Source organism: Gobio gobio (assembly GCF_949357685.1).
Source record: "Gobio gobio genome assembly, chromosome: 7".
NCBI lineage: Eukaryota > Metazoa > Chordata > Actinopteri > Cypriniformes > Gobionidae > Gobio > Gobio gobio.
Genome location: NC_137103.1, coordinates 38,153,040 through 38,167,780, shown reverse-complemented (window position 1 = coordinate 38,167,780; position 14,741 = coordinate 38,153,040). Strand labels below are relative to the sequence as shown.

Below are 14,741 nucleotides of genomic sequence, written 5' to 3'. Positions count from 1 at the left end.
GCATATTACTAACACACACTTTAAAAGCTATTGACTTTTAGACCAGGTTTTTGTTGGTCTGTCGTTTTCAGTTGCCAACAATGCACCTGAACACACCTCGTTTTCAGACCAGCACGCCAATGGGCGAACAGATGGGCGCAAGTGCATTTGGTATTTAAACAACGTGGCGCTTGACGTGAAAATGATAACTGTGTTGAGTTGAAACTAGCAAAAAACACTTGCGTCGTGCCTGGCGTCGCATTGAGCCGGGTTTATGATAGGTAGTGTGTAATATAAACTCAAATTTCTTCTTTAATTTAAATTTTTTTTTATTAAGTTGTAGTAACTTAATTAATTTTTCTTAATAAATTTGGAAATCGGGTAGAGGATTTCTAGTTTCCAGCATGCTTTGCATAGGACTTGATAAAGAGAATAAATGTTGAAATTAAGTGTTATTTTATGTTTTTTTTAGTGAATGGAAAGACCTGTTAGTGTTTAATACTGTTATGTTTGACATTTAAAAGAGTTTCTGTAATGCTTAAGTGTGGCAAACAGGGCAGGGCAGGGTCGACCGCCATGGGAACGGAGCGAGTATTATTGAGCATCACATGCGCTACACCGGTCTCACAAGAGGAGCTCCGGACAAAAGGAGAAGTGACGACAGTGTAAGACGAAAGAGGACCAGGCCTGGACCATTTATTTTCTGTCAGTTAGTTGTCCGTGGTTTAATATTTTATGATTAAACTTAATGTTGATCGTTCGCCGGTTCCAGCCTCCTTCTTCCCAGAGCCTTGAACATTGTTACATGAAGTTTTTGTGATTAACATTGTGCTGAAGAGTAGACGACATGAAGTAAACACTACATTGACTCTATAAGCATTTACTGCGCTAATGCCAATGACAACTAATATACATTACTTTACATTACATTACAATAACTTTACATGCTAAATAAGTTCAATTTAGTATGTGCTGTGATAGCTGAGGATTTTAACTAAAATAGATAAGATTAAATGGTTCCAGAGCTACTGAAACTGAAACTGTAGTTGGAGTGACTTCATTTTTTGAGTAAATAACTTAAAATATTTGTTTATGTTACAAATTATTAAGTCAGTATAGTTTGTTGGTTGAACATAATTTCATTCAAAGTTGTCATTACTGAAAAAAAAGAGGCAAACACTTTGTTGAGCCAACACATTATTTTTTATGTGAGTGTAGTGTAACTCTTTTGTCAGTTGTCCGAATTTCCCAAATATAAGCTAACAAAATACAACGGGCTCTCAGCCAAAAATAACACCATAATGTAGATGGTGTTAACCTTTGTGCTAAGCAGCTGCGTCTCTACCAGCTTTGGCGGAGCCTCCGGAGGACGCCGCCCCTGGCAGGTGTTTCCACACCAGCAGGGCCCAGGAATACCTCCATCCAGCTGCTTTGCTGCACACGTCCTTGGGGTGTGGATCCCAAGCCACTTCCCAGTGTCACTCCTCTGCCCAGACTCAACCAGAGTTCCAATAAGATAATGTGACGGCATGTCAATCACGCACCGGCCTGGGGTGCTACGGTGATGAATACCGCAGCGCTATGGTGCCATAGAAGCTCTGTGGCACCAGGGGAGGAAGCAGACTTGCAGCCTCAGGCTCTTTAAGAGACAATCAGCAAGGAAGAACCTGACCATCTTCAGACATAATCCGTAGGGTTCCCAACAGAGTGATCCCCTTCCTTTTACTAGAGAGGATTTTGGCAATGTCCAAACACGATCTAAGTAACATGCTACTCCTGTGTCCGGAGGGGAGGTAGTGGGCACACTGGGTGCTCTCGTGCTTTCTATGATTTGTTTTGATCGAACTAACTGGGTAAATGTAAGAGTGGGAAGCTGATTTGGAGGGACGGGTCTCCTCTGTAAAACTGTCATTTCTGGGAAGGATTCTGCTTTTGACAATGTTTGACATACTGGTCGACTCACCCTGATGTTAGAGTGAAGTCCCACCAGGGTCTTCTTCGTGTACTCGCTGTTGAGACCCATCACTACCTCGACTTCTTTGTAGAGCAGGACAAAGATCTTCACTCCTTGTTGCTGAGTTGACACAAGACAAAATGTTGTTATACAACGTTTGGACTGGGAAAACCAACTGGGTGAACTGTGAGGTCCAATACTAATATATGGATGTGTGAGAAATAAAATTAAACTGGCTGAAGTCCAGATTTGAGCAGGTGTTCAGACTCACTGCTTTTCGCTTGAGGACATGGTCTAATCTCCACATGTTCCCATCTACTACCGGCCGTTTGAGGAAGATCTCTGGGCTTAACCTGAGGGCCATATCAAAACCAATTAATGCTTTGACAACTTCCACACAACTTTCATTCTTTATTTCTGTCATATTAAAGGCATAGTTTACCCAAAAATTGAATTTCTGTTGCCACCTATTCAGCCTCACATTGTCCCAAACATTTATGGCTTTCTTTATTCTATCAGAGACAAGAAGTTATTTTTTTAAGAACGTCCTGATGTATATACATTGTGAGAAGTATTTGTTTGTTTATTTATTGATTTTATTTTTGTGGTATCTAACCCATATGTGTGCAGTCACAGTTGGTTGATAACATAAATGCAATAAAGTGATAGCCTAGTTAACAATTGTTTATATAGGATATACAGTATATAACTATTTTATAACAGTTTGACAGAATTCAAACTGTTATAAAGTCAAACTAACTTAATATTTTCTTATATTGAAATTGTTTATTTCTCTTAACAGTTCATTGTGCTCTCAATGATTTTGACTATGACATCTCTCCAGGTTTTTCCTAATATAAGTCATCATTATACAAAAAAAATGTATTGTTTGGTCAATAATCAAGAAGCTCCGGACTTTAAAGCTCTTGATTTTAACTTGTATATACTTGCCCTTATCAAAATGTACCATATAGTTCTTGTAATTGTTTTACTGTATTTGTTTTGTTACAATAAGGCTATAATTACAAGTGAAACCATTGATGGATCCTCATTAGGCCAATGTAGACTTTTGTTTTTCTTTTTTTATAGCATTTGTTATGAAAAATATCAACCTACACATTTAGAAACTATAGCACAAGCTGTAATATAAATCTAAAACAGATTATCTATTATAAATTCTACAAGTTAGTCAAAATTTTGCAAAATAAATACAATAAAACTTAATAAATTGTATTAATAGTTTTAAAAGCATAGCTTTCTAATTTATGTTGGTGCAAGGTGATGTTTTCTCGTCTTTTCATCAGTCTTAGTTTAGTGGCTGTTTTAGATCATGTTTGACTTTCTCTATGGCGCTTTAAAGTTATAAATTCTCAATAGAATTCAATTGGGTCGCATATTTTATCATTGGCGTCCCGAAAGAAACGGCTTGCACAATCTTGGAGCTCACTGGTGAACGTGTGCACAGTATACAGTGATTGGCGCTCCACGAATTCACAAATAGAACTTGGCACGTATAAAAGCTCCAAATGCGCGATGTATATAATTAATTCATAGCCTAATTTGTTTCCATTAACCATGTTATAGATATAGGATTGTTTGCACTTGCCAGTTTTGGTTACTGGTTATTGGCTACGACAGGTATAGCCTACATTATAAGGTGCGACATTGCTCACATAATTGTGAAAGCTAGGTACATGGGAAGTATGTGATGCTGATTCTGATCTGTACCACCAGGCTGTGATGAAAATTTCCTCCTTTGCTCCTTCCAGGGCATCAGCTATGGCATCAAAGTATCCAGCTGCGTTGACAAACCTTCAAAGGGAGCACAGGGTTCCTCATTTAAGAACTATGTCAGGGTACTTCACAGAGATTGAAGAGAAAATGTTCTGGTAAGTGTTGCTCACATGTTGACATAAAAAGAACAAAGAATAAGGGACTAGTTGAACTTTTTTAATTAAATAGAAAATACTGCAGATTAAAGAATGACTTATGTCCTCTAGGCCTATAGTTTTAATTGGAGTATTATATTTAAGTAATTATTGTGACTGCATAATTCCTCACCATTTTGAAGTAGTGTTTTCTCTAATAGGTGTAAAAGACCCATGGCGATTTTCCCTCAGAAAGTCCTGTCCAAACATTTGAGAAAACTCGTCTATGGACTGTCCCCACCAACGAGCCTGCCTATATGTGGAGCACTTGATAGTAAGTGCCCTGTCAAAAATAAAAATAAATGGTTTTGTCACTTGTTTTCAAGTAAAAATCGAAACATCCTTTTAAACAAGAACGATTTATTTAACTTACAATCATCTTACAATTTTATTAAGATAAGAATTTTTTTAGAGAATACTGAATATGCTGAAATAAGTTAGAGAGAGAGAGATTTACAATTACTGCAAGATTAAATGTCTGCAGTATAAAACACGTTAATCTCAACCTGCCTGCAAAGATTCTCAATAGTGACTCCGTGCCTGACTCCGTTCTCCCGGGTCCCTATTTTGATGTGAAATCCCTTATCATATAGAATCACGGTGCCTACTTGGCCATCTTTTGGCCTCATGTAGAGAACAAAGGAGTCTTTTACCACCAGCCATCTGAAACATGAAGCAGTCACCACATGAGAGCTGAAACAAGGGGGAGAGCCATTCTATCAGCTGTGGGAAAACATCATAATAACCTAAATAAGTAAACAACCGCAACAGAAGACATGCCACGACCCAAAGGCTCAGCAAGGCCGCAATCCGAGGAGCAAAATTCAATTGGGGCAGAATCTTCTAGTGTTTGTTTTTAAAAGCCATGTGAATTATGTAAGTGTAATGTTACTGTATAGTTGCTTGTCAAAGAAAAAACAATAACAACCCCGTCTGCACGAATGAAGTTCAACATCAGCATCTGTTATTCACCAGTATTCATTTCAGGGCTTGGTGCTCTTACTTATGAAACCAAGAGACGAAGATCACACACTACTGATTGAAGTGTTTTTCTCAGAAAGATAGTGTGTTCTGTCCTCACGATGTGAACAAAGGTGAAAAATAAAAAGGTTGGTTTTCAACACAGTATTATGATTTCCTGAAAAACATGATTTGCTGAGTATTACATGATTGAAGAAGAGCTCTCACCTTTTGGACCACCTGTAACAGACGCTGTTGGATCCGCACCAATAACACACAGGGAATGTGTTTCCTCCTGATTTTTTTAAGATCAGACCTTCACTTTTGTCAAGGCAAAGGAACATACGTATGAATGAACAAATACTAATCAAGCCAATGATTCTTTTTTTTTGGTATTTTATGTTACTGTGTACATTCTTACATTCCTTTTGGTCCCAGATCCTGAATAAATGAGATTTGACTCACTTCCAAAAATTCAAGCTGAAATAAAATTCATATTTGCATCATTAGCATCAATAAGCCTCAAAGCAACTTTATGACAAATGTGTATGAGCTACACACCAGTTACGTACTTCCAAATTAGCTTTTTATTATTTTAAGCATGATTCTTTGAATCATTTCAGTTATGGTGACTAAAATGAACCACAAATTGGCATCTTCTTTGTACAGTCCAGTTCTACCTTAATAATTAGGGGAAGTGTGAGGTGAAAACTGAAGAAGGAGGCGAAATGTTTCCGGGTACAGGTACTCTTTAATTAGCCCTGCAAACGAACGCTAATTATGTGACTGTCAGAGAATTAGCCTGTGAAGCACTGAGCTAAGTGTGGAATCACCTCTCAGAGGCGTTCTCTACAAAAGAGCCTGTTTTAATGAGTGGGGACACAGCAGGTAGAGTTCCTTCCAGAACCTTCATTCTGCCATCATGTGACACAATGGTAACTGAACCATTCTTTTTTTCCCTCCTTTTTTATACTTGGGCTATTGCTAGACACAGCAATAGCCCAAGTAATACAATCATTATGTTCCTATTATATACACAAAGTGTTATAACAAAAAGTACCATAGCATTATGATATTTTGGGCATGGTAGCATGATAATACTTTTCTTTGATAACTGAGTATAATTATACATATCAAAATGACATGTTACCATCAAATGTTTGAGCTGTGACGTACCGTTGTAGGATGTGTCCTGTATAAAGGCCTTTTCAATACATTCCTCAGATAGTCTTCAAGTTGCAACTGTTAGAACAAAACGAAGACTCAAACACCAGAGAAAGAAAACTCAACTATAGAAATGTTTAAATATAATTGTCCTCAGCATTAACCAAATTATGCCTTATAACTTTAACATCTTTAAATTTAAGATGTTAAAACAAAAGTTACTTTTCTGGTGACGAGCTGTTCCTCTTTGACAAGAGCATCAGGTCTTCGTGGTAATCTTGGTACGTGTTCTCCGTGAAGCCGTTTGCGGCCTTTGAATGACCTCCTTTTGACTGAGTGTCTGTCAAAAACAGGATATCTGACTGTCAATATTTGACAAGATTTGGGTTGCATGTCCATGAAAGCACCTCTGATTTGATTAACCGAGAGGTAACAGTGCAGCAAGGCTGAGAAAAGGGTTTTTCGTAGGGTTTAGGGGCGCTAACAAGAATACATCTGGGACAAATTGAGTACACCCAACTGAAAAATGAAAACACTTAGCAGCTCAAAAAGCAACGAAGCGAGTTTGTTTTTTTTAAGACTCGTGGTGTGTTTGTGAGAGAGTTTGTGACATTTAAAGATGAAATGAATACAGTGCATCTTACATTCGGCTTGGCAGGGGGATTTTTAAGAGGGCCCTGAATTTGAGCAGCTCCTGATGAAGTGCCTGGAAGTGCTTGAAACGTCGCTTGATTTTCCACTTAAAGTTTCCGTGGCTCAACTCTATAGTATACAGGTTGGGATTCAGCACCTTTGAGTGGATAATTTCAAGAAACAAGATCTGACTGAATATGTTTTTGTACATATGATACATGGTACAAATGTATAGATACGATTACAACATAGTACTATTTCAATTTTGTTCTTTAGCCAAAAAATCCTGGAACTTAAAAATAGCATCATAGTTAAAAAAAAAATTGTAGAAAATTTTAAGTGTTGAAGAAACGTGTAAGTGATTCACTCGATTTTTATTACCCTTGTAGATGTGAATCGCTCCACCTCTGTCACCTGCACAAGGATTGGCACTTCTTCAAGAAATATAACACCATCCAGGGACTTGAATGGAAGAAAGTTGTATATTGCTTGAAATGATATGTTCCTTGATTCTGAAAGCAATCATAATATTATAATGTTAGAGTCATTGTAGTGATTTTTCTCAACGTATAATCATATGAGCTAGTTGAGATCAATAAGAAAACATTGACACACACCTAGATGCTGTGGTAATCATTCTGACTCATATTGGCCATGTATTTTAAACTGACTGATAACATCTTAGCAATCAAAAAGTACAGCTACTTTAGAAATAGTTTGTTTGGCTTTTCATCTTTTTTTCCCCATCTTTTCAAGTTGTGCAGTAATGGCATGGAGAGGCTCCATTTGATTGTCAGCAGGATAGCGATTGAAGGCTCCAGCTGGAGGTGTATAGTATGCTGTGTGCTCTGAAGTTTTCAAAGCTAAATCTGCTTTGCATCAGATAATGATTTTAGTAAGTATGTGCTTTTACCTGCTAAAATATTGTTCCTGGAAATTTTAATGAACATGCACTGATTTAGAAATTAGCATAAATGGCACTTTATATGAATACAGTAAAATAGTGCCTAAATCCTTTTTTTTGAACAAATGCTTAACATTCAGGAAACAAAATGATCTTCAGCATGAGAAGGTCAAAATAAATATGGTCCAACTTTATATTAGGTGGCCTTAACTACTATGTACTTACATCAAAAAATAAGAACAATGTACTTATTGTGTTCATATTGCATTGCAAAACACTTTTGCTGATAATGAGGTGGGATCCGGGTAAAGTTAGGGACAGGTGTGGTGGTATGGGTAAGTTTAAGGGTAGGGTTAGGTGTAAGGGAAGTGTCAACAGTGTAATTATAAATGAAACTACAGCAATTATGTACAGATGTAATTACATGCAGGTTATTTTTAAAACGTAAGTACAATGTAAAAACATGTATGTACACATTGTATCAAAGGATTAATTTAAATGTTAGTACATAGTAGTAAAGGCCACCTAACATAAAGTGGGTCCATAAATATATGAGCTGGATTTTTTTATTTATTTTATATGAGGTTAGCAATTTTTGCAACACTGTTACCAAATGTGACATGTCTAAAGTACAGTATAAACATTAAATAAACAATAAAATTCAATAAACAAATTATTTCAGAATGTGTTACGGTGAACGTGATTTCACCAAGTGCAACATGTTCCTGGATCAACATCTTTGTTGATCCTGCACAACATTCCAAACAACCAATCAGATTTGAGGGACAAGTTTACAGTTTCTGTCAAGTTTAGGCTTATAACCAGGGTTAGGTGCTTTTATATCAGTGATATTCACCACTCATTTCCCTCTGATTTTAAGGATAACTTATGGGTAGAGTTAGGTTAAGGGGAAGGGATATGGTTAGGACTAAACTACAGGATCAACAAAATATGTTGATCCAGGAACATGTCTTGCTTGGCAAAATCACGGTGACCGTTAATGGGTTACACGGTTGCAAGTAATAAGATTGCATATTTAGTAGGGGTAATTCACAATTAGTAATTCACTCAGTAGGGGGACAGCTGGTTTGTGGCCAAATTTTAATTTACAGTTATTGATCAACTTATATCTACCATAAATTAAAGAAAATGTGTTTGATTTTTTTTTTTTTACAGTAACTCATATAAAAGAGTTGAAATATCAGTTTCTTATATGGGAAAAAAGTAAAATAAATGGTCAATAAATTCAGATAATAATTAAAAATAGCATTAAGTGAGTATTTGAGAGCAAAAATATGTGGCCAGTTTTTCTAAGCTTGCTGCATATAGCACTCATTTTCCTGTCCATTCTCATTTCAATTTTAAGTTGGTTGTGTGTATCTTGTTCTCCTGCATTTATCCAGTGCTCCTGCGTTTCTGTTATTTTGTTTTTTTTTTGTTAAATAAATGGACTGCTGAATTAGATCCTGCCTCTTTATTCTCCTTGCTGCAATCAGCGTGGCACCTGCATTTGTACTTGCATTATGTAAATCACATTCCTTACATTAGATTCAGTATCAGACCCTGTTTCTATTGCACTACACAGTATGCTGCTCCAAAAAATGTCCAATATAGAACCGTACGACTCACTCTCCTTCTGACATAATGAAAGCACTATGCTGAGAGGTCAGCTGTCCGATGCAGTCACTGATAGAAGCAAAGACACACAGTTTACCGCCACAGAGGTCAACATGGCCACTCAAGTCAAGCTCCTCTGGGTCGTCTTGTAGATCATCTTGGTCCAAGCTGCCAGAGAACTGGCTCATGACCGACTCCAGTCGCTCCAGTTTAGGAGGTCTCTGACGGCCCCTCAGAGACATTTTGTCTTAACGGCTTTCGCCTACAAAAACAATAACAAAAAAAAGAAAAAAGAAATACAAGATATACAAATACAAGACCGATGTATGAAGAATTGTATAGTGCTTTTGTGCAAATGTTTTTTTTATTTTTTAGTTAAAGATATTTGCTCAGTTTTGATACAGCAGTACCATATTGTAATTGCGTTTTAAGAAAATTCAAACAAGTAATATTTGTTCCTATAACCATTTACTTAATGCAGATACCCCTACAAATCATTTAGCTGCATTTCAGTGTTTTGCCTGCTAAATATGCATAAATACCTCATGTTCTGATTTTTTTGGGTCACTGATAATTGTCCCCATATGCGAAATGCATGAAATATGGATTTAATATCAGTTGGCTGGTTGCAGCATTTTGGTATTTATATGAGGGGGGAATCTGTTAATGAGGGGCTCCTCCCCTCTCTCCTGACCGGCTCCAGAGCCAATGGCCCAAATGCAAAGTGACAGACAAGTCATCAAAGAACATGGGGATGTAATGTCTTGTGATCCCAGAAAGGGTGACAGACATTGATTTTTTTGCAATCTGACGGTACATGTAATGATAAAAGAAAGGAAAGGTCAGGGTCAAATGGCATGAAAGTGAGGAAATGGCAGGGTATCACGCAATGTCACGGGCCACAAACCTTTTCCGCAACTAAACAATGCAAAAAAACGCATTTTATTAACTTTATGACTGTTAGTTGAAAACAGCTGCACTTTACAATAAGGTTTCATTTGTTAACATTAGTTAACTACATTAGTTAACATGAAATAACAATGAACAATAGCATACTTTTACAGCATTTATTCATTTTGGCTCATGTTAATCTTAACATTTACTAATACATTTTTAAGATCAAAATTTGTATCTGTTAACATGAATTAATGCACTGTAAACTAACATGAATATGAGCATTTGTGTTAAAAGTTGAATGAATGCTCATTAAAATTACCTTATTTACCTTATTGTAAAGTGTTACCATTAATTTATATTAAAAACATAGTTAATAAATAATATTGCCTGTACTAATTAAAATGATTTGAATATGCATTATTTCGCAACAAATGTGTTACATTTGGTGCATGTTTATAGCATTTTATTTATTCATTCCATTTCTCACTCAAATAAAAAAATAAAATAAATCCAAGGTGAGATGTTAAAAAGTATAACAAGCCAGTGATAATAGGAGAATATTTTACATCTTTTCACTGTACTTATTTTTTGCCTGCTTCACATTTTTACTTATGAATATTTATACTTTTCATTCCAATTTGTGTCAAAGTGAGAGAGAAAGCAAAAAAGAAACACAGAGAGTATTTTGTGCTTCATTTCACCTGTCATTGATCCAGTAAGACTGAGAATCTTCCTAATGGCCACGGCAAGGGGCCAAAGGCTGCAAGGAGGGGGCGGAGTCAAACACACTTGTGATTTCCTCTCTTAACAGGACTGTGGGCAGCGGGCGAAGGTGTTACTCCTTTACCTAGAACAGGTAGAACAGACAAATCACTAAATGTATCTTGATAAGAGCCTTATGAGCCTACTATTGCAATATGCTAATGTTATATATACAATATTATTATAATAGTTTTTAATATTATAATAAGTATGTGTTTATATGAAATGCTCCACAATCATAGTTGGCCTTCAGTTATTTGTTATACTTCTATTAAACACTGACATGTTATTGTAGCCTGACAAGCCAGACCCACATTAAGATGTTTGGTCTGGGAACTCACCATTGGCAGGACTCAATCCGAGGGTCTTTGAAATTCCCTCTGCACGCAATAGGATAGCGCTACAACCAACCAAAGCAACGAAGAAGGTGAAGCGGAGCTAGTTGATAGATTAAATTTTCAAAACTCCGAACACATCTTCCTTTATTAAGAATGACGTCAGTGCCAATCTTTGTTCTTTTCTCAAAGAAAAGCGGCCAAAGCCAATTCGAAAGACCGCTGTTCGCCAGCTTCTTTGTTTACGAGTAGCATGCGGAACCGCGGCAACTCTTCCGTCATTATGTTAAGCCTGCGCACCGACTCTATACACGATGTGATTGGCCTGACCAGAGTTTGTTTTTTCCAGCTCGCAAGCCAATGGAGAGTTGATAGACTTACCCTGTCTGCAAATTAGATTTGCTGCCGCTAGGGTGCGTCTAGATTTCTAGGCTAATGTTATTGCTCATAAATTCTTCAGTAACAACAGCTAAAAATGTATTTTGTTCAAATTTGTTATTGTCTGGTCAAGTGTAAAGAAAGTTAAAGTATTTCCATTACATGAGCTGTCTCTGTATTATTATGGTCATTCGGGTAATCGGTAGAGATTTACAATACTCTTGATATGAGAAACACGCAGGACAACGAGTTTACTGGATTAGATTGGATCTGTGGGGGATCCAAATTCATACATTTATATAGGCTGCAAATTGTTCATGATAATAATCACATGTCTGACAACTGCAATGTAAATACGGTTATTATTAGTTTGTGGTGTAATTAGACAGGATGTGAGATCCATTCTATGACAGTACAAACTGGACAGAGGCAATTCATTAAGCAGGTAATGGAGCACATTATTGTGCAAATGTTCTGCTTCAGACTAAATCAATCACTACTATAACTGCACATTCTTTCATTAAAGTGAATTAGAATGCTGGAAGAGGGGAAAAGACCGGAGCTTGGAACAGCAGGAAGGCAAACTAAGAAAATATCCAAGTTCTTACCTCATTTTGAAGCCAGTGGAGGAGGAAGACTTCTGATTCTCCTGAGAGTTTACAACAGGTTGTCACTATTCTGCTTCTAAACTAAGTCTTAATTTCTTTGGTAACTCAAAAATACAGTTTTTTGTTAACTTGAGGAGTTTCAGGGCTGTTACCCTCTTTGAATTATGTCAGCAGTATGACTGGACAGTTCCATTCACGGCTCTTACATTGTATCATTGCACCATATAGGGGAACAAGGGAATGGTTTCAGTGCATGCTCAAAGCCTCTATTGATAGTGAAAGCTCTGCCACTGGTGTGAGTGTTTGTGTTTGAAATGTTTGTACCAGGAATCAGAGAGCTACAGCTAATCTCTGTGATGTCATCCCTCATGAGATGGGGACTGGCGTGGTGGAGGACTGGCCGCTGTGGTATTTGTGTTGCTGACTGATTAGTGATGTGTCAGCGGTTCAAAAGGACACAAATTGGACAATCATTATTACAGCATGTTGGTAACATTGTAGCTGAAATCTCAAATTCCACTGTATCTCACGAGGTAAACACTAGCCTTCAGGACGATCCATAAGAGTAGGGTTTATTTAAAATTGCAAAGCCAAACACATCCCGTACCAGGAAATAAAAAATGACACAGTACATGTTTAGATATCCAATGCAACACAATTTTAATAGGTTTGAATTCTGATATGAGTCACAAGTTGTGGCCAAAATAACTCACTATACACTTATGCACTACTCTACCGTCTAGTCTAGTGTTTAAATGTTGTAAGGTTATTTTGTCATTCAACATTGGAGTCTGAACCGTCACCCTTGAAAGCCTCCGTTGTTAAATTGTATCTTCAGTACGGACATTAATTGTGTTTGTTCTTATATGTGACCCTGGACCACAAAACCAGCCATAATTACACGGGTATATTTGTGGCAATAGCGACCAATACATTGTATGGGTCAAAATGATCCTTTTATGCCAAAAATCATTAGGATATTAAGTAATGATCATGTTCCATTAAGATATTTAGTACATTTCCAACCGTTAATATATATTTAAAACATTTATTATTAGTAGGCTATTAATATGTATTGCTAAGGACTTCATTTGGACAACTTTAAAGGCGTTTTTCTCAATATTGAGATTTTTTTGCACCCTCAGATTCCAGATTTTCAAATAGTTCTATCTCGGCCAAATATTGTCATATCCTAACAAAAAGCTTATGTATTCAGCTTTCAGATGATGTATAAATCTCAGTTTTAAAAAATTACCCATATCCTCCTGGGACCCAGAAAAAAAAGTGTTTTGAATTTAGTATTTTTTCATGTCATTTAGAGCATAAGAAACAAATGGAAAAAAAAACTTTTTTGAAAAATGCTATTTTATTCATATGTTATAAAAGGACTCAGTTGTTTAAAAAATAAAATGTCATGACATTGCATGCATAGGTAAAAACAATGGGATTTATCTTTAATTCACCAATGAATTTTTAGTTTTTTTTTTAAACAAACTTTGTTTAAAGATGATTCTGAACTATGTTATGAAAGATATAACGGAATGCATTGAAATACAATTTTACTTTATGAAATATGTGGGTAAAATGGCCATACTTGGATTTTCCCATTCAATACAATGTATCTATACGCTGCATCTAATTAGCATATTAATGTTTTCTTGGTGCAACATGTAATGAAAAAAGAAGTGTAATAATGGGAGTAATTATTGGCAACATTTTCATAATAATATCTAATATTTCATAGAAATATTGATGTGTAATTTCTTTCCCTATTCACTTGTTATGTCTCCAAAATGCCTGATAAACATGATTTAAGTCCTGTCGTCCACTACAGTGGACATTTATGAAATCAATGCCCTGTTTTATAACAGAAAGTCATTAGAAACCCCATAACATTTTCCTGAGATGTTGATTTATAACAAGCAATTTGAAAATTAATCAGATTTAAATTATAATTAAAAAATATTATCATATTTCCATAAGAGTGCTTAACATTAATGTCAGCCATTTTTAAATACCAAGAATTTGATGTTGTCCTGATGAAACCTCATCTGGTATCTCTGCAAAGCCCTGAATGTGCTCTTTACAGGACATCCAGACTGTGACATGTGGCATGTATGATGTCAGAGAAATTCCTTACAATATAACGTCCACTAACAGTGGACAAAAGTCTATTCGTGGGTCCCAGGAGGATAAGGTTTTGTGGTCCAGGGTCACATACAAAGTACTTTTAGTGTATGCTTTAAACTATGCTAGTATGTAACATAACCTACAATTAGCATTATTAGCCTATAATTTATTGTAACTCGTAAAGTGATAATTTAAAAAATGGCGGCGACAGGGGGCAACTCCATACAATAAAGCGTCCTTTTATAGAAGACTAATATGACATTAATATGATATATTAAAAAAAAAAATGGCAACAACAAAAAAATATGACTGGGTCTTAATCCATCGTCCATTTAGGAAACGTTTAAAAAGTATACCACGTCGCACTGCAGCCGCTTAACATTTTATGCAATGTAGCCATTTACTGTGAAAGTATATTTCATTTGTTTGTATGTATGAGTCCTCACATCATATCCACTTGGCTGGCTCAGGTCACGTGATGTCACCGTCTCT

The 14,741-nt window shown here is 36.3% G+C and overlaps 1 protein-coding gene across 1 annotated transcript in view; it reads right to left on the bottom strand.

The window, feature by feature from the left end:
* The window catches only part of LOC307129058 (phospholipase D1), a 29,230-nt gene extending 16,819 nt beyond the window's left edge, over positions 1-12,411 (bottom strand). The window contains exons 1-15 of the mRNA XM_079821185.1: positions 12,120-12,411; positions 11,140-11,236; positions 10,738-10,883; positions 9,237-9,401; positions 7,000-7,130; positions 6,630-6,775; positions 6,208-6,325; positions 5,998-6,063; positions 5,243-5,301; positions 5,050-5,142; positions 4,372-4,524; positions 3,995-4,144; positions 3,662-3,745; positions 2,205-2,286; positions 1,943-2,053 (exon numbers count right to left, since the gene is read on the bottom strand). Of these exons, the coding sequence (XP_079677311.1) occupies positions 1,943-2,053; positions 2,205-2,286; positions 3,662-3,745; positions 3,995-4,144; positions 4,372-4,524; positions 5,050-5,142; positions 5,243-5,301; positions 5,998-6,063; positions 6,208-6,325; positions 6,630-6,775; positions 7,000-7,130; positions 9,237-9,381 (1,338 nt within the window). The 5' untranslated portion in view covers positions 9,382-9,401; positions 10,738-10,883; positions 11,140-11,236; positions 12,120-12,411. The remainder of the gene's footprint in view (positions 1-1,942; positions 2,054-2,204; positions 2,287-3,661; positions 3,746-3,994; positions 4,145-4,371; positions 4,525-5,049; positions 5,143-5,242; positions 5,302-5,997; positions 6,064-6,207; positions 6,326-6,629; positions 6,776-6,999; positions 7,131-9,236; positions 9,402-10,737; positions 10,884-11,139; positions 11,237-12,119) is intronic.
* Positions 12,412-14,741: the final 2,330 nt, after the last annotated feature.